At 45.4% G+C, this 14227-nt stretch overlaps 2 protein-coding genes across 3 annotated transcripts in view; one reads left to right on the top strand and one right to left on the bottom strand.

Moving 5' to 3' along the window:
* Positions 1 to 14227, top strand: part of LOC127007017 (putative phospholipase B-like 2) — a 42669-nt gene that overhangs the window by 22150 nt on the left and 6292 nt on the right. The window contains exons 1-2 of one of the 2 annotated variants that reach the window (XM_050877495.1): positions 13342 to 13509; positions 14026 to 14201. In XM_050877495.1, the coding sequence (XP_050733452.1) occupies positions 14032 to 14201 (170 nt within the window). In that variant the 5' untranslated portion in view covers positions 13342 to 13509; positions 14026 to 14031. Of the gene's footprint in view, positions 1 to 13341; positions 13510 to 14025; positions 14202 to 14227 lie in introns of those variants that run through there. The other variant, XM_050877496.1, reaches the window with a different exon arrangement.
* LOC127007018 (probable cytochrome P450 49a1) lies at positions 358 to 9709 on the bottom strand. Its single transcript, XM_050877497.1, has 11 exons — positions 9570 to 9709; positions 8286 to 8482; positions 7217 to 7457; positions 6030 to 6146; positions 5531 to 5607; positions 5102 to 5315; positions 4631 to 4814; positions 2599 to 2768; positions 2372 to 2450; positions 2006 to 2209; positions 358 to 1422 (listed from the first exon to the last, which is right to left on the bottom strand). The coding sequence occupies exons 1-11, from the start codon at positions 9599 to 9601 to the stop codon at positions 1315 to 1317; spliced, it is 1623 nt and encodes a 540-aa protein (XP_050733454.1). The 5' UTR covers positions 9602 to 9709; the 3' UTR covers positions 358 to 1314.

The following is a 14227-nucleotide window of genomic DNA, read 5'->3' as shown; positions in this document are numbered from 1 at the left end:
CCCAAAAATGTTTCAAATGTGCCAGGGATCATAAATCAAAGGAGTGCTCCATGGCTGAGAAGAAATCCATAAATTGTATGAGGTAAAAGAAGCCTGAAATCAACCGCTCAGCGAATGACCAGTGTTGTGTAGTTCTTGAGATTGAAATTGAGAGAATTCGTAACGTAACCGATCATGGCTATTAATTGGTGTTTGAGACTCGAAGATAAATTAGGTGTTAAATGTTCAGTGAGTTGGCAATAATCGTTGGACATTATATTGTGATACTATAAAGAAAATATCAGATAAATGGAAAATGAGGTAAGGGATATTTGTGATACTGTAAAAAGGAAAGATGTTGGACGAATATAGGCCAAGCGTTGTCAAATCGTTTATTTCAACCTGTATGGGCAGCATGGCATGAGTCATTCACGAAATTTTACACACAGCCTCACGTAGTAACAATAGATGAATATTTCTGAGCCAACAGTAACAATGTAAACAATTCCTATACACAGTAAATGATTAGACATAACTCACTTCATTGGCCTACGGCCCATTCGCCCTAGTCCCGGTATATCAGACCGTTACCAGCCTGCTTCAGCAGTTTGGCGACGACCATCACCACCCAGGTATCACCACTTAATTGGCCGTCAGGCAGTACCAAGTACCCGGCATATAAATCACCGTCAGTGCACTGACCACCACCACCTCCCTACCGAACCGCCGCACACCTTTATCACACAAAGTCCTACGCCACCCGTCAATACACAAACACCAAACGCATGGCACAAAATCCTGGACAGGGAGGTGGTGGCGATGGAGTAAACACTGGAGCACAATTGACTCCTCACAATGGCTGCACCCTCCAGGAAGGCAGAAACGCCACGTCATCAACAAAATACAACAAGCGCACAAACAAAAAAAACATATCAATGCGCACACAAACATATCATTTATGATACAAAAGATATTGTGATTAGCATAGTCACTTAGCCATGTTTTGGCTCAAAACATGGCCAAGTGACTATGATGATTCCAAGTTTATTAAAAGGACATCAGTAGACTATCCATGAAAGCAATTAAAGCTCACTCACTCACTACGACGTTGTGAATAAGTGCATATCGAGGATTATTATTGAGCCTAACATCATAATTGTTGACGGCCACTGCGGAGCGCTGCGCTAGCAGTGGAGCGGAGCCTGAAACCTCATCAACGGTAAACGGTAAACGGTAATTCACTGTTAGGAGCAGATATCAGACTAACTTTGCCTTGGAACCGTTCCCAACACAGAATAAACTTAAAGAGTAAGCAAAAGGCTGCCACCGCCGTCACTAGCGAGGTAAGAAGTTGAACCTGAGGGGCCGTGACGGGTAGAACACCAGTCCAGTGAGCTGCTCCAGGTCCTCGTGGTGGTACTCGACCGTGAAGCGCTGCACCACCTGAAGAGAGAGACATGAAGGGACATTAGTGCCAGAAAATCAGTAAAATAAAGGGCCTTTAGAGGGGAGCTTTAGGCCATTTACGACCAACCTCACATATTACTACTCACCCATGAACCCCTCAGCGACACCGAAGATAATCAAATTGTAAAACTAGACATTGGACACTCTAACGAGTGCAAACCGCCCGCTTCCAACACCTTCTGGTCGGAGTGCTCAAAATATGAAAATATGCACTCTTGACCTCGGTGACCTTTCACCTTTGACCTTGAAAATTGAACTCGTCCGGTGGGGGGCCATTAGTACACCTATGAAGCTTCAACATCCTAGCTGCAATGGTTCAAAAGTTATCGCGTTACAGACAAAAAAATAAATTTACACAGCTAAAAACAATACCTTTCGCAAAATTATTTTGCGGGCGGTAATAATGGATTAATTTAATTGTCATATTCCATTGTTAAGGTATATAAATTTTTATTTTTGTTTATGAAATGTTGACTTGAGAGTGTTGATTTAAGGGTATCGAACAATCGCCAACACTAATACTGGGCAGGTGTTCGTGCCAGCCACGCATACGCCTCACCCTGGCCAGCAGAGTGTACATCTCCTGCTCAGCCACGCGGCGCCCCACACACATCCTGGATCCAGCGCCGAAGGGGATGATGGCGAAGGGATGTATATCACCCAACGGCCGGTCCCTTAGCCACCGCTCCGGCAGGAACTCGTCGGGGCGAGGGAACACGGAGGCGTCCCAGCCGATCAGTGGGTTGAGAGAGAAAACGTTGGTCTGTGGAAGGAGATGCGTGAATAGATGACAAAAGTGAACGTACTTGTGAAAGACGCGTTGGTAACGATACTCTTTGGCAGAGAGAGAGAGAGAGAGAGGGGGGGGGGGGGTTGCTGCGTGCGTGCGTGCGTGCGTTCTGCCTTTTCCTGAGGGAACACTTACCCCGGCCGGAATCCTGTAGCCCTGCAGCACCAAGTCCTGTGTCAGAATCCTAGCCAAGGAGAACGTCAAGGGGAATATTCTGCAATAGAGGAAAACGCCTGTCGAGTATTGCTACATGAGGATCATGTCTCTATAATACATGTACGATTCTTATTACGACATCAGCTTATTTCTTAAAAGCGATGGGGAATTACTGCATGGTTCTGTTTGATAATAAAGGTTATTACCTGAACGTTTCTTTAATTACGGCCTTCGCGTAGGACAGCCGAGCCATGTGCTGCGGGGTGAGAGGCCCTTGAAGGTCTCCCACCACCTCGTCCACCTCTTTCTGAAGCTTCCTCTGCACCTCGGGGTTTTTGGCCAGAAGATACAAGCAGAAGGCCATGGTGTGGGAGGTCTGGCGGGAAGGAGAGAGGGGGGAAATACTATCACTATAACAGGAGAGAGATATAGCTACGCTGCGGGCTCATGCTCGGTATACTTAGTATTTGACGGTTGAGTTTGATCTATACTGCCAGACTGAACCCATATTGCCGGTAACTTAACCCCAGTGAGGTCTTTTGGTGAAGGAAGGATTCCTCACCTCAGCAGACTCTCCAAAGGCTGTACCACACATATTTGAAAGTCGGGTAAACTTAAAGATGCGACAGTTTGGTAGGCTTGTGGTGCAATTTTCAAGAATCCACTATATGCACCATCGCATCTGGTCAGAACGATCTCACTTCGACACAGAGCGTTAAAAAACACGTCCCTCTCCATCTGCAGCGTAGTTGGCATCGCACTTGGTGTGGCAGGAGTTTCTTCTTAGACCGAATCACGCGCCATTGGAATAAAGTTCCTAGATGCAGAAGCAATAAGTTCAGAAACCATCAACTCCTTTAAAAATCGCATCGACCGTTACTTCGTTGCAACAGGAGTAAGCTGAACAAGTGTATACCGAATTTCTTTGATCTGCCCTCCAGACAGGAAGTGACTGTCGAGCAGATCAAATCACCAGACCGGGCAACCTCGTAATTAGCCAATAGAAAAGATTCGAGTGACGTCACGCCAATCCATGCCGTCACGTCCGCAGTGCATTCTGGGTTGGCGGGATCAACCCGATTGTTGTTGGGAGACCGTGCGGGGAGATTTCATGGCCACTGGAGTGACCGGGACGCGGGTTTCTAGCCTCATTATGTGGTGTTAACGGCACGTACTGGTGACCCGTTTGAAAATAGAAATGCCACATCTTTGCTGTGTTATTGGGCGTGGAAATAAGGCAGATAAACACTCAAGTTTATCATTTTACCGCCTGCCTGAAACACCAACGCGGCAAGGTGAACGGAGGGAGTTGATCCCTGAAAGAAGAAGTCTCTGGTTATCGAAGATCTCCAGAGCCCAGACTTCAAACCCTGAAAACTGGAGGGTCTGTGGAAAGCATTGCATGACAGGTAGGAATGATGTTTCTGTCATACACATGCAGTAACGAGTAGAGACAGTGTTTCCTCAGTCCTGGCTGAGGCTTCCAGTGTCAACCTGTAACACACCTGCAGACTCAGATAGTTTTTTTCCAGTGGTGTCAAGCAAAGATTAGTGACATTGCGCGACAGTGAGTGAATTTTCTCTTGTTTGTCAAGTTATTTAGCGTTTATTAAAAGTTCATTCCTCATCACTAGATTTGGCAGTGGCCTGCCCAAAAAGTTATTAATGTTGTATGGTAGGTATGAGTGATAATGAACGTCGGCACTCTGATACATTATTTATTATTAGAAAGGTTGCCAGCATCATTGTTCAAGTATTAGTTACTGTTAGATATGTAGACACTCGCTTTGTGAATGACCAACACCCTAAAAGTGGGTTAGCTTGTGAGGTAGGGAATATACTAGGTATAGTACAAGTGGAGATGAATGTTGTGCGTATCATTGTGAAAGTCATCTCTTCCTCTAATACTTGCCTTGGTTTCCACGTAAAGCTGCCGTATTTTAGGGCAACTAAGCCTGACTTCAGTGACCATCCTCTCATAATAAGTCCTGTCCAGCACAGAGACCGAAAAATAATATTTGGAGTACTTCATTTCCTACGATCCCCCAACGAGGCACGGTCTCTCATTTGCTCACTGGTCCCCCAGCAAGGATAGACTGTCACACGTGGCGGCCGTGTTTACTTCGTGACGTCATGAAAACGTCACAAGGTTACGTAAGTGAAAATGCTCTATTGGCTTCCCCTTGCCTGCCTTTCTGTGTCTCCCTCAAATGGACTTTATTTAATGATTCGGCTCACCGTGTCAATCCCAGCGAAGACAATGTCCATGATGAAGGTGAGGACGTCCTTCTGGGAGAGTCCCGGGGTGGACAGCAGCTTCATGAGGACGCTGTGTTGCCTCTCTCCGGGCAACTGCATATCGCCCTCCGCCTTGCCTTCCTGCAGCAACGCCACCGTCTCTGCCACCTGTTCCGTGACTATCCTGCAACACACACACACACACACACTATTGTTATGTTACGTTATTTTGTTTCGTTTTGTTCATTCTGTTCATTCGTCTGACTAAAACGGCAACTGTATACAATTACATGACAGCCGCTAGTACGAAGTAAGAGTGGCAGCAGGAACAGCTGTTCCAAAGAAGCAAACGTAGCAGGAGTATATACACCATTGTACAGACCCATAGTGCCGGTCGGCCCCAGGCTGCTGCATGGTAGGTTATATTAAGTAGTGATGTAATTATAGCTTGAAGTTATTTTTGGCACCTACTGGAGGAGCTTTGTGTGGTTGTCGCGCAGCCTCCTGTATGAGGGAAAGAGGGAGGGAAAGAGGAGCCACACTCGCGTCTTCAACTCCAGCGCGGCCATGGACGAGAAGAGGTTGTTGACCACGCTGATGAGTTCCTCCCCGCGCCTGGCCGCCTCGGACCCCGGCGGCGCCCCCAAACACCCGAACCGCCGGTCCAGCGCCACCACGCCCACCGCTGCACGCAACGCACGCCGTTAGTGTTCAACCCTCATTCAGACGCCACAGTGGAAAACACAACATGAGTGGTGATAGTTATTTTATATGCGCGTTACATTTTACTGTGACAACCAGAATATTCGAAACAAACAGACGTTTATAAAGTTAAGGAAAAATCATTTTGCGAGTAAAGCGGAGCGCGCACTGCCCCGTACTGAGGAAAGGAACACTTACTCTCAAGCGCCCACTTGTACAGCTCCTCCTGGAAGTTGTCCGGCATCTGCCCGTGTTTGTCCTGCAGCTCCTGGATCCTGCACACACGGAAGGGAAAAAAGTCATGCCTTATCATGTCAGGAGTTTGTCAAAAATAGTAGTATAGCTGCTAGTGATCATGTTGATAAGCATCATGTGTCCAAGGGTTGCAAATATATGTGAAAATTGTCCCATGTTGGCTTTTTCCCAAATCTTGTCGTCATCTTCGTCAAGACTGCGCGTACAAGAGTATGTCATAAAGACCCTGATCATTTTAATCAAAATACTTAATGCAGTGTTACAATATTTAGGTCTTGGTGGGGAACACATATGCCTTCTTCGACTGGAGCTTTTTAAGTGTATGGTGAAATTTTACATTATTGCACCATTGGCTAACTAACTCTATGAGGCTCGCTGAGGGCGTGGCAGCCTCGATGGTGGATTGTTTGAGAGCGGACGAGTGAGAGGCCAACCAACTCACCTGTCCATGAATGTCAGCGTAACGTCGTCCATCTCGGCCAGGTACTCCCGCACCACCATCGGCTTCATCATGGCGTTCTGCACGCGGCTCCGCACCCGCCACCACTCGTCCCCGTTCCTGCCGTCACCGCCACCATTGTCAAATTATCATGGCATTCCTATGTTATTGAAATGACCTCAACCATCCCTTGGCTTCACAGAAAATGAATATGTCAGAACTGAAAATAAATGATCACTACCGATGGAGTATATTCAGAGTTGCCAGCCAGCGGGTGTCACTACCGCGCGCCTACGTCTTTTTTTACAGCAAGGGAGGCAGTTCAAGAGCAATAAACTAACACAACAACAAAAAATAAGCCCGCTTGACGCTGCTCCAACAAAAGAAAACAGAACGAGAGGCCAAAAGAGAAGTCAATTTCGTGTGGAGAGGTAACTTGATACTCTCGTCCTCAAAGAGTTCAAGTCGTAGCGGCAGCAGAAAATACAGACGAAGGAAGGCTGATCTAGAGTTTACCAGCGGAAGAGATAGAAGAATGAAGATGCTGGCTAACTCTTGCATTAGGGATTTGGATAGTAAAAAGATGAGCAAGAGTAGAAAGTCGTGTGCAGCGTGGTAGGCATGCAGTTAGCTAGTTCAGAAGAGCAGTCAGTATGAAAATATCGACAGAAGACAGGAAGAGAAGCAACATTGCATCAAGTTCCTCCCCCAATCAGAAATGATAGCCAGGTCTGAGGTTAAGCGTTCTGCAGCCTCCAGTCTGGAGTCTTGTAATTCCTGTTTGGGGGGGCGTCTATTGATGAAAGTTAAATAATGCAGAGTAGAGTCATCGGCGTACGAGTGGATAGGACAGTTTGTTTTGGAAAGATCATCATCATCAGTGAATAACAGAAAGAGTGGGAAAGAGGACAGAGCTCTGCGGGACACCACTGTTGATAGATTTAAAATTGCATGCCATGCCATGCAAGTATGCGACTTGGAAATAGAAAGTACATTCTAATATCGAGAGGACGCTGGAAGAAACTTTCCGGGGAGCTGATAAAGATATAAGAAATTTAATTTCCCTACTTAGTAATGATCAGTTGAATGCTTTATTAAGCAATATCATGTTTCAAAAGTCACTCAAGAGTATATATGTATATATAAATAAAGTTAAAATTCGTTACAGTTGGGTAAGAAGCTAGACTCACTCCCCTAAGATGCCGCTTCGCTTCTCGAAATAGTTGTCGGTCCAGTTGTCGCGGAGATGCTTGAGGGATGTGAGTGGCGTCCTTTGCGGCTGGTCCGTCGACGCTCTGTTGATCTTCTCGCAGTCCTCGGGGTTGGCGACAGCCACTACGGCACCCAGCCCTGGGTTGACCAGGCGCACGATGGGGCCGTAGCGCTCTATCAACGACGCCCAGTACTTGTGGAAGCGCTTGGAGTCGAAGTCTGCGTATTTTAAGACCTCAGGAAAAGGGGTCACATTCATTGAATTTGAGTGCATGTGATTGAAAATTGGACATCATATTGGTATGATGTCAGGATGGACTTTTGAATAAAGGGTTGTAATATTCTTAAATTGAGAGAACAGTCGGAAAATAAATAAGTATTGCGTATAAACTGTTTACGTGTGCGTGCTACGCTACATCTGTCCACATGAGGAATTATCGTACACTTGCTTCATTCTTGAAAAAATAGCAATATTTGCAGTAAGGGTAAAATGTAATATAAAGGCGTGAAATCATCATTTCCTGTTTCGAAGTTCAAGAAAAATATGCAGTAGTTTCAGAAACGACAATAACGATGAAGGAATTTTCCCTCCTTGTCCAACCTCACCAAAGTCCATATTCAAAACTTCACAGGAAAGAAACTGGATACACCCTCCAACACATTTCATAGTAGTCTCAGCCCCAAAGTATAACCCACCCAGTGGACCAACAGTCCTTGCAGATATCCCACAGATTGTTAGAAAGCGACAGACCAGTTCCAGCAACACTGTTCTGCTCCCAGCGTCGTGAACACCGTTGAGAGAAAATCGTGGTGCGGGACACTCCTACCAGCGAGGCCCCTCATTAGCTGAATTTATATATATATATATATATATATATATATATATATATATATATATATATATATATATATATATATATATATATATATATATATATAAAGACCGAGTTTTTTTTTTTTTTTTTTTTCCAAGTTGAAGCAATTGGTGGCCACATTGGAGAGACTGACAACAATGAAAAAAAAAATCCCGATCACATCGTCACTTACTTTTGTCAGTCATGATGAACGGGAGTGAACCAACTATTGGGAAGGCTCGCGGCCCGGGGATCTCGGTGGCGGGCCGCGCCTCCTCCAGCACAGCCTCCGACACCTGCTGGCTGCTCGCCGTGGTGCTTGTGAGGCGGTGCAGCACCACCCGCCCGAGGCCCGCCGAGGACGGCCGCAGCAGCAGCGTCTGAAACATCCTGCAGGAACACAGGCCAAAAGGAAAACAAAAATATTTCAAATAAATGCCCGGCGCCTGCTGCTATACCACAAAATGAGACTTTAGGAAGATGCCAAACGGCAATGATCTTTTCCTTACGTTTTGTTTTACCAGACCTTTCTCCCTCATCGTAAGAAAAACAAATGTGACGGAAGAAGCCAATATGGCCTCTCCCCCGCACATACACCCCAATAAGGACGATGCCGTGATGGTGTGCGCAAGGGCAAACATAAACATCCTCCCCACCTTGAACCCAGCCCCTATTATTAGCCAAGGTCAGTGTCAACACCCACTGGTAGAAGAGCCAGCCACTACGTACTGCTTCCTCATGTTACAGTGTGTGTGTGTTTGTGTGTGTGTGTGTGTGTGTGTGTGTGTGTGTTCATTCTAGTGATGAACAGTCAGCCATGAAATTATTATGCGAATCATGGTGATAATCATAATTTGTGTTAGTAGAGAGACGTGAGGGAGCCTGAGGTGGGTGACCGTTGTTGCAGACGCGGAATTGCAGTTATTGTTGTTATCTGTGAGATATTATTGCGTTGCATCTTGAAAAACGGGGTCAGAAGCAAAGAATGTGTTCACTCTTGAGGTTCATACATGCTCAGCAACATTACCACAGTCAAGGAACTAGACGTGAAAACAGGGCGTTATCCAAAACTAATAAATCAGCTAGTTTTTGTGGCGCTATTTTGTTATTGAATGGATATCATGTTTCATACCACTACCTTTTCCAGCTCATAGTGTGAAGGGAATAATATGCTGATCTTTCATGACTTTTGTGGTGAAAATCTACACGAATGATAATATAATAGAAAGATCATTCTAGAGTCGACTGCCTCCTTCATCTCTTTAACTGCCATTGTACCATACTACTTTTCCCCGTCATTAAATTGTGAATCAGAATTATCAGGTAATCAATATTCGTCTCCATTTCCTTGCTCCTCCTCATGTCCATTCGTCTCGCCACTGAATGATAACACTAATCTCACGTGCTCACTTTCATTATCTCCTGATGTTTTCGCCACCGTGGACCAACATACGCTACTATACAGATCTAAACTTACCTGGACTGGTGAACTGCCGACATAACAACCATAGCACTCTTAGCACTGGCACCAACTATGCAGTGCTACACACGCGGGACGACTGAAGCCCTGCCTGCTAATGAAGGGCAGAGATGCTTCTCCAAGCTCGCTCCTTGGTACTGATAGAGGGTTAGAGAAAAAAATGACTAATCATCATGACGAGGCCACAGGCTTGGTTGTTGTGGCTCCACAAAATGACAAGGGAGGTGAGAAAGTTATGGCATTGTAATATATGTCGGGAAAGTTCATGTATATCTAATATTGTTTAGTAAGTATAATGATAAGTCCTCTGCGGTGATGTGGTTAGCATACCTATAACTACTGAGCCACGGGCCTAGGGAGTCAGCGTGCAGCTCACCCAGCTGTTTATCCTCCCTTTTGGGCTTGTCGATAAATTGGTATACAGCTACCTGAGGAAACCTGGAGAAAATAAACCGTGGGCAGCCGGATGTCACACCTGCCCTTTGTCCCGGGATAATGGGGTCTCATCCACCACAGGATCAAGGGACGATGCGACGGCGATCATAAGAGTACGGGACCCTTCTCATCTAGGGGGCTGAACTCTGACCGAAAAATGTTTGGCCTGGATATATATATATATATATATATATATATATATATATATATATATATATATATATATATATATATATATATATATATATATATATATATATATATATATATATTAGCGCTGTAGCTGCGCATAAAGCACCCCCCCATCCCCAGCTCCCCCGTCTCCTGCGCCTACGACGGCGATGAGCACTGAGGTATCGCGCAGTTACAGCGTAAGCCGTATTTATACCGCAGTCCGCGCTGTTCTCGGCTCAGCTCTCGATAAACTTTTAGAAAGAAAATGGTTGTACTATAGGGTGAACGCGCGGAGTGAGATTTATTCCTGGGGGTCGTGGGTCGGGGGGAGGTTGTCTCTCAGACCCAATGAGTCAGTAAAACCGCGGTGGCCCAAAGGCATATTTACCAATTGTATACTCACCAAGGAGACTACGTATATAGTCTCCTTGGTTACCTCTCACGCCTCTTGCAGACTCCTTACGTTCTTATGTTCTGCCTCCTGCACCAGCGGCGAGAATGGCCTTGCGGGCATCTTTCAAGGGGTAACCGCGTCCCGCGCACACATGCCATTCCACTCTCTCTCTCTGTCTCTCTCTCTCTCTCTCTCTCTCTCTCTCTCTCTGAAATAATTACAGAGAGAGAGAGAGAGAGAGAGAGAGAGAGAGAGAGAGAGAGAGAGAAGGGGGGAATGGCGATCAAGGACACTTTTTGGACATTACTTCCTCCCTCACCTTCACGTGCGATGACAACTACACCTCACTCTCGTGAGCTCCAAAGTCGAACATTACCTGTCACACACACATTTAGTTAGAGAGAGAGAGAGAGAGAGAGAGAGAGAGAGAGAGAGAGAGAGAGAGAGAGAGAGAGAGAGAGAGAGAGAGAGAGATGTGAAGGGATGAACTAAGAAACAAATAAACCATGAATAGTCGACCATTGAGGATCAGAAAGGTACGAAAATGAACTAAAAACAAGACTGATTCAACACTCAGCTTGGCTTCTGTTTACCTCACAAAAGACTCACCTGAGAAGCCGGGACAAGGCGTCGAGGCGGCAGGCGTCTTTACCTTTTATACCTTTGTGACACTGTGCGCATTCTGTTGATTCCTGCCTCCTTCCTGCACCCTCTCCTCACCCGCAACGCCAAACACCTTCCTCCTCCTCATCCACCACTCTTCTATTTCTTCCACCTTTCCCACCTTCATATACCCTGTCCTCTAGCCATCCACCCCAGGCCCCAGCATCTCCCTATCCTTCCACACGCCGCCGTTCCACCCTTCCACACTCACTACGCACATTGCCTGTCTCACTTCTTGCATTGCCCTGGCGCACTCTCTACCGGCAACGCTACGTCACATCTTCTTTTGACCTTTTGTAGCGCTTCGTAGGTTCTCCTTTTGATCCTCTCTTCTGTTCATTCACACACTTTGCTTTCCAGTGGCATTAAAGTAATTCTCTTTCTTCACTATAATTCACAATTTCACTCTAATTTTCGTAATTGTATTGCTTGAATCACTTGTTTTTAATCCTTCTCTATGTTTTATTCAAGTATTTGTGCCTGGTTGTTTTTTTCCCAGCACAGCGTTAGGAATACTTTTATTAGTTTTACATTCCGTTCTGTATCATTTTGTCTCCATTCAGCCCTAACACAGTACAGATTGCTCCTTGTCCTCCTCTAGCCTTCTATCCCATTCCTCTTTGCCTGTTAGTCACTACTGAGGCTATCAACTCCTCCCCTCTCTGCTTCTCATAATTGCTGCATCCTACCGTTTTTTTTTTTTTTTTTTTTCTTTCCCTGCAGCTACAGCTCTAGTTTGCCCCGTCCCTGTTCCTGCCACTTACCTTCTTCTTCTTCTTCTTTTGACCTGTAACGCTTTGTATCGCTTCGACCTGTAACGATTGATTGATTGATTGATAGTTTATTGTTGCAGGTAAACAACAAGGGAGAAGGGAGGAACATGCCATCCCAACCCCCAGGCAGGACAGAGTGTGATTATACAACTATTAATACATGTGTAGGTAGCACCATGAAATTAAAAAGATACAATGGTCTGTAACGCTTTGAATCGCTTCCTCTCGTTCCTCTTTCCTTCTTATTCACACACTTCCTTTTCAGTACTATGTGACTTTCCTAACTGCAACAAAGTCACTTATTTTCACTTGATCACACATTTTCTGCCCTTTTTTTCCCAGCACTGCGCGAGGAACACTTTTGCCAGCTTCTCCATTCTTCTCTCTGTTTCCTTCTTGTTTCCGTGCAGCCCAACAACATGCAGATCGCCTCTAGGGCCCGTATTTTCAAACCTTCGGGCGCCCAGGAGCATACATTTGGCAAGGCTTTCCTAGGAGTTGTGGGCATTTCTTGGGGTAATTTTATGACCCTATTATAGTGGTAGTGTGATCATTCCTCTGTGTCATGAATGTAACAAAACACTCATTAGACCTCGACTGATCTCCTCTTCAGCCTTTGGAAATTATTGATGTGCGAGGCGAAAGCGTCGAAGAATACTGATCTAGGCTAGCTCTTTCCCCGAGTTTCCTACACGTCATGTCAAACTGGTTTCTGCCATCTTAACGTCGACTCTTCATTAGGGTCCTTTTCTGTCTCCCCCATTCTTCTTTTTCTCTCTCCTCGGGGTAGACTATAGTTTATTTATCTCCCACGTGTAACCATTATTCTTTGTCTTGTTTGGGAAGTTATGAAATATTTTTTGCTCTTTCATCAGTTGTTTCTCATTCTGACGAGATTCAGGGTTTGATATTATGTTAGATTGTTCATAAGAGTATATACATAGACATATAGCGTGCAGTTTTAAAGAAAGTTATATCCAATGTGTTTCGGGCAAATCAAGCGTGTTTTTTGAGGTCAACTAGCAGTGTTTACTCGGTGCTGGCAACACTGCTGTGACAGGCTGGTGTTGCGAGAAATACCTCCTCGCAGAAATAAGTCGCTTTGATGTCCAGCGCGCATGCGAACTGGAGAATACACAGCAGGGAAACACATTAATTTGCCTGGTTTTGTTCTAATTTGTTCACTTATAATCTTTGTGATAGTTGATATTGGCCAAACCAGCAAGAACTGAGTGAACAATAACGTGGGGTAATTCTTTCTCCAATCTGCCCTATTCGTTTGTTATAAAGCCTTATGTTGATTAATAGTGTTTCTCCCGTGTTTGTACCATGTATTGGAGCCGAAGCAGGACAAGTAAAACATAGCTGTGGGTGAAATATGAAGTAAGCGAGTTGAACCTCTGCGAGTTATTTTGCGGTTGCGAGCTGATTCCTAAAACAAACAGCGTGAATCAGCTGATCGCGACTCACGGGCAACGGCGGGCAGGAGGCTTTGCAGGTCAGACTCTGGAGCTTTTTGTGTGCAGTAGTCTAGCTATATTATTCTAGTACGTGTTTAGGGGCGTGTTTATGATAGAGAGAGAGAGGGAGAGAAAGAAGAAAAAAAGAGAGGGTGAGAAAGAAGGAAAGGGAGAGAAAAAGCTTTGGTAACAGGAGGAAAGGAGGGTGAGAGAGAGAAAATTTTTATATATATTTTGATTTTATTTATTTATTTTAGGGAGGGCCAGGCAGACGAGCAGGTGATTTAATTGACAGTAGGTGTGCTTTTTTTCTTCTAAGTCGATGGGCGATGAGACTGCGAGCTCTGGGGTGAAGAAAGAGAAGAGCCCGCACGGAAAAATACACCCCTTGTGACATAAACACGCCTGTCCGCTTGTCAAAACCCTGTCGAACGTGCTAGAAATGTTATAATTACCACCACACCGTGCCCTAAATGTGCACCTGCCAGGAGCCGCTATTTCTAAGATTTACCCATCCCTCTTTTCTGCTGAAACTTAAAAGATCAAATTTACAGGTCGCGATGAACAGTCCAAGTGTGTGGAGGCTTCTGTGTGTGGCCGCCTTGCTGCAGCCCTCACTCTCTGCCCTGCTGAGTGTGACCTTCGATGGATCTAAGTATTATGCTCACGAGGGGATAACAAAGACGTGGGTGGCTACAGGAAGCTTCTTTGACAACACAACTAAAGATGGGTGAGTGGCTGCTGTGTTTTGTCTTG

Source organism: Eriocheir sinensis, chromosome 34 (assembly GCF_024679095.1).
Source record: "Eriocheir sinensis breed Jianghai 21 chromosome 34, ASM2467909v1, whole genome shotgun sequence".
Taxonomy (NCBI): domain Eukaryota; kingdom Metazoa; phylum Arthropoda; class Malacostraca; order Decapoda; family Varunidae; genus Eriocheir; species Eriocheir sinensis.
The sequence above is the reverse complement of the archived record's forward strand: the minus strand, read 5'-3'. Positions and strand labels throughout refer to the sequence as shown.